Raw genomic sequence first — 11,240 nt, 5'->3', positions numbered from 1 at the left:
AACTAATACAATATCCATTTTTTACGTTGTATTTCAAACAACAATAATATATTTTAGTTCATTGAACTTTTAATATATATAACAGTTGCTCTAGAGATAAAATTATTTAAAAATGCAAATCAGCTGAAAATCAAAAATTGGTGTATCACTTCAAAATACATTTTAATTTATGATACCTAGTCGTAAACATTACTTTTATCTAATAAAATTTAGTAGCGGCGTTACTATTGGGAGAAATGGCATATTAAAATAAGGCGCTACTTTTAAGTCACTCGTTACTTTATTTTATTATTATTATTTTTTAATGATTAGGTTTAATATTTTTTTTTTAAAAAAAACAAAACTATTAATATAAAACCAAGTTTAGAAACAAATTATATACTCATATCCTTATTACAATCTTCTTTCAGTTAATTTTTTTTATTGATCTTGAACATCTTCAATTATATTAAGAGTAGAATATTATATGGAAGTATTTTCATTATTGCCTTAAAGGCCAAATGAATAGAGTAAATAACATTCGGCTTCTTTATTGAGGAAAGATATAAATAATATATCTATGTGGGAAATTAGTGCCCAATGCTCATTCCAAGGATTAAAAAAAACGTTTTATTAATATATGTATAATAAACTCGGATAATAAACTGTTATTAAATTTCTTCGAAAATAGAGATACATATTACTTTGAGAAATCTTAAAGAAATTTCGGACATTAAAACTGTGATGTTTAATAAAATACCATTGCCCTCCTCATCATCTATTGAACAAAAGTTTATTACAGCAAAAGTCGTGCTGATAAAACAAGTAATTACTATCAAAAATAAAATTAAGAATCGTTTTGAAAAAGCAATTACCAATTTATAGGATAATAGTAATAATGTTATAATAAAGTTAACTTTTTAAAAAAGGAAGAAGTATAATGCTAAGAACGTTATTATTTTTGCAGAGTAACTCGAAATGTATCGGCGTTACTTTTTGAAATAAGATTGGGCACTCTATTTTAATGAATACATTCGTGTGTCATTGTTAAGAACATGTTGACCGAACGGGTGTTGAAAAGTCATATCGAAACAGATTTGTATGCTTGTTTATCTGTAATATGGATTTTGGAGAGTTTTTAAATAAAAAGAGGAAGGGGAGAGACCAGCAATCTTCACACTAAATTAAAGATCTTTATCCTCAGGGATTATAAAGTTATTCCCAAAATTATTACTCTATCATCCGATTTCACCCGGTCTCATCTATAATGATAATTGGGGGTGTTTAACATTAACCAAAAATTCTAAAAGAATAAATTTAAAAGAGCTAAATTTATTATCTTCGTTGATCATATATTTTCAATGAAATTTTATTTTATCGCGAATTATCTGAACAGAGTTTTACTTGATAATAATATATCGCTCAAAATATACCATTTTCATATCTCGCTAAATGGAAATTTCCATAGCATATGAAGACATTTACTTGACGAAAACCTTTGTTCGAAAATTGCGCTAATTTTCATATCCTCAATAAAATCTTATTTAAATTTAGTAAGGAAATTATTTTAATATTATCCCTCAATATAATTTTATATCTAAAGCAGCAATTAGCTCTAGTTGATTCCAGCAGAGTCTAAAGAACTATGCATCAAAATTGTTTGAATAATTTTTAAATAGGTTACAAAAATAGATGCCAATTTTAATAAATCTTACTTGACTAAATTATCCAGTTAAAAATGGAAATAAATTTTTCTCTAAACAAACCAACTTTTATTATTTATAATAACAGGTAAAAAGCATTAAGTCAATGACAAAAAATGAGAAAAAAAAACAATTGTATATATAAGATATTTTCAAAAAAATTCCAAACCAAAATTTACTTCATTCATTTTTCAATCTTTCTTCTTTCGTTTCTTCTTTTTTTTCTTTTTCTTCTTCCCTTTCTTTTTCTTCTTACCGCTTTCTCCGCTTTCGCCTCCGCTACTCTCACCCTCTCCTTCTTTCTTTTTGTGCTTCTTTTTCTTCCTCTTCTTCTTTTTCTTCTTTTTCTTTGAACCGCTATCTGCCTCTGACACATCTGTCACACTACTCGCTTCGGTTGATGTCGTGTCGGCGGCACTTTTCGCAGCACTTTCTTCTCCAGATTTGCTCTCCTCTTCACTTGTTTCGCTGGCGGCGTCCTCCTTACCTTCTTTCTTTTTCTTCTTTTTTTTCTTACTTTTCTTTCTTTTCTTTTTTTTGCTCTTTTCCTTCTTCTCTGGTTCACTTTCGGTAATGCTGACTTCACTGACTTCTGATTCTCCTTGACTAGCTATTGAGCTTAGTTCGCTAGCTTCATCCAATTCTACCATTCTCCTCGTTGCAGCTTTAGGGTAAGAAGGATGGCTTGCATATGCAACCGAAGGATGGTGAGAATGTTGATAAGGTCGGCTTATGGAATCTCTCACCAACTTATCATATTCTCCATATATTTCCTCAAACTTTTTGAGGTTGGCTTTATTGAAACTCTCGGTGGCATCTTTCAAATCGGTTACACTCATCCTTAAATCGTGAATGGACTTTTTCAGGGACTCTCCTAAAGGACTTTGGCCACCCAAAGCAGGAACCGAAGAAGCTAGTGCCAGACTTAAGGCTTTATAAGGTGTTTCATTTAAAGACCTATTAGGTTGATCGAACATTTGGTCTGTCATTAACAACGGGTTAGTTTGGCTCGAATAAGGATAGGATTGAATATCGTTGCTAGGGTTGATTGACATCCCTCCCATAAAATTTGTATTCATGTATGACGGATACGATTGGGGTTGCATAAGGTCGCTTATTGCAAATCCACGGTTAAAATTAGTTTGACTTAAGGGCCCCATATTATAAGGCATGTTCGTAGAAACCGAATTTGCACTATTATTTGCTAGTAACAGCATTTGGTTTTCGCGATTCTGTTGCATTCGCGAAATGGTGTCTTCCATTCTTCTCCTCTCAACTTGGCCCCATATAACATTGCTACATGTATTACAACAGGGTTTCATATTAGGAGAGTTTCTAAGGGAGTCTCGATTTTTAGCGTCGCATATACAAACTTTTTTATACATTGAAGATCCATCAGATGTTCCCATAGAATTAACCATGTTTTGATAATCCTGCATGAACATTTTGGGACTTCTTATAGTTTTATTCAGATTAAAGAGGTTTGACAAATACCCGAGTCTTTGTTTATAGTCATTATAGGCATAATTAGTCCATAATAAAGTTATATCATCTTATTTTGAAAAACTGTATGGATCATCTATAATTTGAAAATAGAAATGTTTCGGAATTTACTGAAAAATTATTAATTAGATCTCTCCTTAGGTCATTTATATAATAATGTATTACTTTTAAGGAATGTTTATCTAGGATAACTACCTAGAGAAATGTAATATTTTCTTAACGAGAGAACTATCTAATGAACATAGGAAAAGATTAAACCAATTAAAAATGAATAATAAGAGAAGGAAAAATGAGGAAAAAAAAATAATTAACAAATTAAAAAAAAAGAAAAATAATAAAATGATGATTATAAAAACTTTTTAACTATATAAAAAATTACGTTTAGATTACATGCTTCGTCATTTAACGACAATCATTGAATATTCATATTAGGCATATATTTTTTGGGTGTTCCTTGGGAAAATAAAATAATACAAGAAAGAATTATGCATAATAATTATGGTTTATATTAACCAGTTTCAAAATATAAATACTATATTTAATCAATTTTTGATTAGCCAGGTTTGAGGCCAACAACCACCTATTTATAGGATATATTTGCAAACATTTAACCCTAATTTACTCGACATTCAGGTTTATATAAGTGAGTAACGGTTTGACTCCATTTGACTGATTAGTAACACTAAAATAACAATCTTAATTTTTCCTTTTTTACATAATAATTCAAATAAAATAATTATTTCATATTAAATCTTCCAATTATTTACCAATATATTTTCAAATTCTTATTTTTTTCAAAAATTCTATAAATTCATTTTTATTCATTTGAAGTAAATTTTTGTTAAAATTATATTAAACACATTAATAAAAAAAATTAGCTAATCACCACGATTAAATCCAATAAAAGTTTTAGTCGATGATTGCAAATATTTCTAATTAACGCATTGCCTTAGCCTACCTTAGGCCCGGTGGTGTTAGGAAGAAAAGGTTAACTGATTGGAGAAAGGAAAAGGAACTGCCGTTGGTAGGTAATGAGGTGGAAGTTTTTTTTCGGAGAGGAAGGGGAATGTAACGAATCTTAGAATTTAAATAATCTTATATTACGTATATCGAGGATTAAACCTTTAAGTCTCATTTATTTATAATTATACTATTGAGTGTATATTATCGTCAATAGTGATTAGAATGTGCCATACACGCTTCTATTTATTTTTAAAAATAAAATCTTTCTTTTTTTCGAAAATTCGATTCTCCGAGCATTGTAAAATATAAATACTTTTTCGATTTACATTATTTATATTTTCTTTGCAAAAATACGATTATAATCAGAAAATAAAAATTAGGCCATGTGATTCATTGAAAAAAAAAGGCTTCTTAAATATTTTTTGGGGCATAGAATAAGATCGTAGGTTAAAATAAGGGCGTTATATTTTGATATGTACAGAAAATTGTAAGATTTACGTTTTATACTCTAATCCTTTTTTTAAAATAAAATAGGTAACACTTATTAAAATAACATCTTATCATAAATTTTACTGCTACTTTGAGAAGAAAAAAGAGTTAACATTTATGGTCAAGTCAACACATAGCAATTTGTTAAACAACCATATTTCTTAATCAAAGATTTTTTTTTTTAAAAAATGCAATATGACCCATTTTTTGCCCACTCCGATCTTGACCATCTAGTTGGTCACAGAAATAACCTGATCTTTGTTGAATTCGAGCCTATGGATTTTACGATTAGTCATCCACGCACTCACCCAGACGATTTTCGAAAATGATGATTTATTTTAACGTGACAGTATCGTTCCAAAAGAAAAAAATGTATAAAATACCGATTCGTTCAATACTACCTTTCTAAAAACAACCGGAAAAAAAGGTGGCATCAATATTTTTTTCCACTATTTTATTTTATTCAGTCAATGTTAAATTCGAAGTTTTGAATTGAGAGAGAAATTTATTCCCATTCCAAATTAAATTAATAATTATTAGAATCAAGAAGTCAAGAATTGAGTTATAGCAAGTTAATTCATTAAAATATATAGTTACTCAATAATCATAATATAGAATGAATAAAACTGAAAACTATAAAAATAAAAACTAACCAAAAAAATATTATTAAACTTTTCTTCTTTTCTTTGCATCTTCGATTTCTCTATTTATATTAAATTAGGAGGTAAAATAAGAATCCTTACATCAGAACCTAAAGAACATTATTTTTTAAACAAAATATTCACAATACCATTTTAAAATATAATTATTTATGTTTTTTGGGGAACTTGTAGTCCCACTTCCGTTTTTATCGAATGAGTTTTTTTAATATTTTATTATAGTTTGATTGGAATATGGTTGTATATATTATAAATCAAAAAAAAATTATAGGTTAAAAAAAAAACTTTAAACACTTAAAATTTACATACTACCGTTATTATTTATATAATTGTCATTACGATTATATAATTTAAACACTTCATTTAATCATTATAATATTAATATTCAAGTTAATAATTTTTCAATCATAAAATAACTTTTCTTTCAATCCAAGTCTTAAAAAGCTATTTAACATGATAAATACGTAGTAATAGGATTTTGGCAAATTCAGGCCTAAGCCTCGCTCAAATTTTTAACAAATTATTAAAGCTTAAATAATTTATAGTAAGGGTTTTTTTTTTCAATTTTGAGGCTTTTCGCTTGATAATTAGGTTATTCCATGTCAGCATTTTGTTTATAGGAGAGCAATTTTAAAAATAAAGTTTCTATTAGTTCACGATATGATGATATAGAATTACATTAGCTAAATTTAACCTATTTTATAATATTTTGTATTTTTTTATGCAAATAGAATAATAAAATAACTCCAATTTCCATATATACTTTATTTTAACAATTCAATTATATAAAAAAAATAAATTTAACTTGTACACATCAAATTATAATAATATATATACATAACTTTTATACAACAAAGGAGTTGGTTTTCAGATGATATCAGTCATCTCTCTAATCCATATTGATTGACATCTTTTGATGTCTTACACGCATATCACATAATATTGTCATTAGATATTATATAATAATTAAATATATAATCTATATTTAAACATTATTTGATTGACATTGGATATTATATAAAGTTATATATGTAATATATATGTTTAAAATACACAATTACGATAAATAGTATAATTATAAAAAATTGATATAAAGTAGTCATTTTTTATAAAAGGTAGATATGAAAAGGCCTTTGAAAATTGGAAAAAAAACCCTCACTATAAAATGAATCATTTTTTAAACATTTGCGGAAAAAAACAAGATTTGTAAAATCCCCTGACCCATTCTATTTTTGTTTTATCTCATCAAAAATTTTAAATTGATTCTCTTTCTTTTCTTTTTTTTTTTTATTTTTAAAAAAATTTATTTATATATTTCTTTTCAAAAATGTATAAATTATGATAATATTGATATTGATATAATTTTGAAAAGAAATGACAAAACACTTAAATATTAACAACAATATATGTTTAACCTTATTAAATATTCTTTTTTTTTTTTAATATAAGACAATATAATTAATATTTGTATATATATTTATATACATATAAAAAAAACATTTTAAAAAAATAAATAAATATAGTATTGGAGGATATGTTTGTGACGGTGTTAAAAAAAATAATAAAAAAAAATATATTGAGGTTAGGAAGGATAATCTTGTGGGGAGAGACTGCTTATGAAGCTAATATAATTAGCCTTGTGTATTGCGTTGGAGAGCCTTTGCCTTAAGAAGAAGCCCTCGCGGGGTTCACCGGTTAGTTGACGAATGTGGGAGCCGAGTTCCTTGAAAAAGGATAAGGCATATTTCCCAAAAGTAGTAAGGGTAGTGGAAATAATGGGGATGAAAATATATTCTTGAGAGATTTCGGAATATTTCGCTATTTTGAGTGTCTCCTTTTTCTCGAGTATATTGACTGTTTGATTTGATGGAGCGAGTGGATCAATACAAGAATAGTCCCAGACCAGGAATTGACCGCGCTTCCAAGGAATTTGCGAAATACCGTCAGGCCGTTTCCCATCAGATCTGAAAAGACCGGATGGTTCAAGAGTGGAAGGGATTTGAGTAGATCTAAGAGCTCTAAGAATGATCGAATTGCATAGATTATGTCTTACAATTCGACCTTTACATGAGCGACAATGAAGACTATGTCTTCCATTGCCCAAAACTGTGGAGCTGCAACCTGAACATATGTGGGGTTGGGTAATAAGGCAATTTAAACGGATACCGATTGCATGTGTGAGCTCGTTTTTATTTAGTTGTAATTGCAGATTAATAGACGGAATGGCCTCGAGAAACTCATGGCCTGAACCATTCAGCAAAGAAGAGAATAAGGGACGGTCAGATAATTGCATTCTGGAAAGGAGTGATTCAACGCAGAGTGCAATAATAAGCCTATCCCAGTCCTTCTGCTTATTAGATTCAGGAAGAGGGTGATCAGCAGAAATTCGTGTCCTCCATTCGATGATTGCATCATTAAAAGAAGAGTCGGGTTTTAAAGAATTGGGATTTATTATGTTTTTAGTTAGTAGGCAACTGGATATAAAGGCCGTTAAGGCGAGATCGGATGGAGATCTGAGGCCCAGACCTCCCATCTTTGTGGGTAAAGAAGCTTGTGTCCAAGCAATTTCATCGAATTTAAGATTTAGAATGTTTTCGATAAGGATTTTGATCCCATTAGTCATAAACTCCAAGTGGAATGGGGAATTTAAATATGGCAGTTGAGCGAAGTGCGTAAAGAATACGGGGAATATTGAAAAAAATTTTCACCAGGAAAAAGGCTTTATGAGAAGGAAGAAGGGAAAATAAATCTGCCAGCTCTAATAAAGTATCCAAAGTGGACTGAAGAAAGAAAGAAATAGCAGAGTTACCACCAACAGGGGCTCCCAGATGATAGAGACCGTCAAGAGTCGTTAGTTTGAATTTGTTAGTATTAGGTTCGATTGTATTGATAGGGATTGATTTCTCTGGATTAATGGAGAGTCCTATAGCTGATCCGGCCTCCTTGATGATGTTCACAGCTTTATTGACTTCAACATTGGAACCTCCAAGGATACCATCATCAATGTACCAGGAATGCAAGGATAATGAGCAGACAGAATTAATGGATTTAATGATGTCATTAATAATATAGAAAAAATCATTCTAAATTGTTATGTAATTTTACATTTAAAAATTAAGCATCATATTGAAATATTGACACGAGAATCAAATAAAAGGTAATTATAATATCTTGTGACTTTGATGTTAAGTATCACTTTAAGAGGTCGGTCAATGTATCGGAGGGTCTGGAATATTTTTATCAACATAAAATATTGATATGTTTATCAAATAGAAGTTAAATAAAATATAATAAAATTCTGATTTACCATCACTTGAAGGGCTATCAGCAAGTTATAAATATTCCTGATAATGACTGAACTCAAGAAATGTTTAACTTGAGGATATTTTTTAATTGAATGAATTATATTTAAACGAAACAAGTATCTGAAAAAAGAGTAAGGTTAGAAGGGTATGGATAAAACTAATTAAAGGTTTAAGGTTCAGGGTTAAGATAATTAAAAATCGCTTTACAGGTCATGTGATTATTGATATTGTAACGGTAATTGCTATGAGTTGGACCATAATCAATATTCTTATGAAAAAATTTAAACTTTTTAAAAAAATTAATATTTTAAGTTTGAAATTATTTTGAAGATAATGATAATGTTTCAAAAATACAAATTTTATTAAAAATAAATGACTATTCCATAAAATTTAACAAATATTTTTTTATTACTCACATCTTATGAAAAGGTATACTACATTTTTCCAAAATGAGGCTGAAAAGTTCAAATAATTGGATATTCAAAATATATATCAATATTTGTCTAAGAGTAGCAACCATGGCTTTTTCAAAGTTGCCAATGAAGAAGATAATAATAATTATAAGACGATACCCTTATTTCATATCATATCATACGTGGCAAGGTGCATACCTGACATCTGTTGAAATATAAATTAATTAATGATTGTTTATTCAAAATTAGAAACTATTGAGGAGTTAAGTAATGCTATGTTTTAAATAATTGTTAAATATAATGATAATGAAATGCTATTGCTCAAAATGAACCATAATAAATAAAGTAATTATCTTATTGAAATAAGTGAGATATAATTTATAATTGTATTATGTAATTAAATGAATGTAATGATAATCAAATTAAGAGATCACCTCAAGAAAATATACCCAGTCCAGATAAAATATTTATATCCAATTCGAAAAATTATGTAACAAAAAAAACATGGTTAAGCATATTAGGAAGAAGGAAATTGACAAACTAAGCTTGTTTTTTGAATAAATAATCAATTACTGTTTCTCAAAATTATTATTTATAGATTAAACTCTTAAAGATGCTAAAAAATTAATGCGGGAGAAATTTTAAAATTGCGGGAGATGTTTGTAGGAGATTTAATTGCGGAAGTTTTGCAGGAAGGAGATGTGTGAGTGCAAGCTAGAAAAATTGCGGAAGCCCCCCTCATGGAGGGAGACTTGGAAACCCCGTTCATGTACCCCATCTAGGAAGCTTCGGTAGGAGCAGCGTCTACATGACAGGATTTTCACTGGATGCAAACCCCCTTCAAAAACCTTTGCCTACCCCCCCCCCTCCCTAAAAAAATTTGCCGTCTTCGGCGGCGGTGTCTCCCTATTATTATTTTTACCTTTTAAATTTATTGATACTCTTTTCAGAGAATTTATAAAGGATAGCTTAAATTAATCTATCTCTACTACCAACTATTGATATTTTGTGAATATAAAGAATTTATTTTTATATTATAAATTCAATTAAAACCTCCATTATTTACAATGATTTAATATAGATTTGGTCGATGAATTGTATTATAATAATTCTATTATAAAAGTATTAATTTTTACAGCAATAAATTTTGTCCTATTTCATCTCAAAATTTAATAGATAACCCCTCAAAAAATTTATCTTACCATCATTAAAGCAACCTAACCCCTACCCCCCCCCCTACCAAAAAAAAATAGGATGCAAACTGTTCCTACCCCTCCCGCTCATGTAGACGCTGGGTAGGAGATAAAATGGTCAAAGATGTTAAGTAAGTCCTTTAAATATTTAGGTGTAAGCTTTGACAGCAAAGGGGTTGTAAAGGAGCTCAAATTCAAATATAAAAACGTTAGGACTGCATTATATAAGTTTCTTAAAAGGGGGGGGGTGCAACAGAAATATCAGTGTTCACGAAACTCTAGATTTTCAACTCTGCCATTAAGTATCTAAAATTACATTTTGATAGCTAATAATATCCATAATTATTTACTTTTTTAGCTAAATTTATCTAAAATTACCTGCTTTTTTTAGCTACATTATTCAAAATTTACCTTTTTTTAGCTAAAAATATCCAAAATTACATTTTTCTTTTTTTTTGTAGCTAATTATCCAAAATTACTTTTTCTTTTTTTTTCGCTAATATTATCTAAAATTATTACCTTTTTTAGTTGTATAAAATTACAAAATTTTGAAGAGGCTATTAATATTCAATGGGCTCAGCCGCTGCCACCCCTCCCCCCCTTACCCCCTTCCTGCGTGGGGAATGATCGAAACGGATACCAAAAAGATCCAAACGTTCATTAACAAATGTCTAAGAATAAATGTGTATTAGTACGCGTGGCTTGCCCATAAATCAGTATGGGTTTAGGTTTTCTCATATTAATTTTTTCCCAAACTTTTAATATTTAGTTTGTGATGGAAATGAGGAAAATCTAGGGTAATTGTATCACAGCTGGAGGCGAAACATTTTCGTCACGTATCACGTAATGCATACTGTTGATATGAATAATTGTATTATAGATTTATATATTCGCATTCGCTATAATCATTAATAAATGAAGTTATGTTATATTAATTGTTTTTTAAAGAGAGGAATTTGTGGTGATTTGACTGAATAATTTAATGTAAATCAATCAAGTAGTGTTTTCTGTGAATTTATCCGCATCCCAGTAG

General features: G+C 29.0%; 1 protein-coding gene across 1 annotated transcript; it reads right to left on the bottom strand.

The window, feature by feature from the left end:
- Positions 1 to 1,849: 1,849 nt before the first annotated feature.
- Positions 1,850 to 3,457, bottom strand: LOC135924422 (uncharacterized). The gene is made up of 2 exons (XM_065459479.1): positions 3,351 to 3,457; positions 1,850 to 3,261 (listed from the first exon to the last, which is right to left on the bottom strand). The coding sequence occupies exon 2, from the start codon at positions 3,125 to 3,127 to the stop codon at positions 1,874 to 1,876; it is 1,254 nt and encodes a 417-aa protein (XP_065315551.1). The 5' UTR covers positions 3,128 to 3,261; positions 3,351 to 3,457; the 3' UTR covers positions 1,850 to 1,873.
- Between the last annotated feature and the right edge of the window lie 7,783 nt (positions 3,458 to 11,240).

This window comes from Gordionus sp. m RMFG-2023, chromosome 2, assembly GCF_954871325.1.
Source record: "Gordionus sp. m RMFG-2023 chromosome 2, tfGorSpeb1-WG-v2, whole genome shotgun sequence".
In the NCBI taxonomy this organism is placed as follows: Eukaryota; Metazoa; Nematomorpha; class Gordioida; order Chordodea; family Parachordodidae; genus Gordionus; species Gordionus sp. m RMFG-2023.
This window is presented reverse-complemented; position numbering and strand designations above follow the sequence as displayed.

Excerpts from the sequence above, each read along its gene's own strand:
- LOC135924422 (XM_065459479.1), bottom strand. The coding sequence starts at position 3,127 with ATGTTCATGCAGGATTATCAAAACATGGTTAATTCTATGGGAACATCT.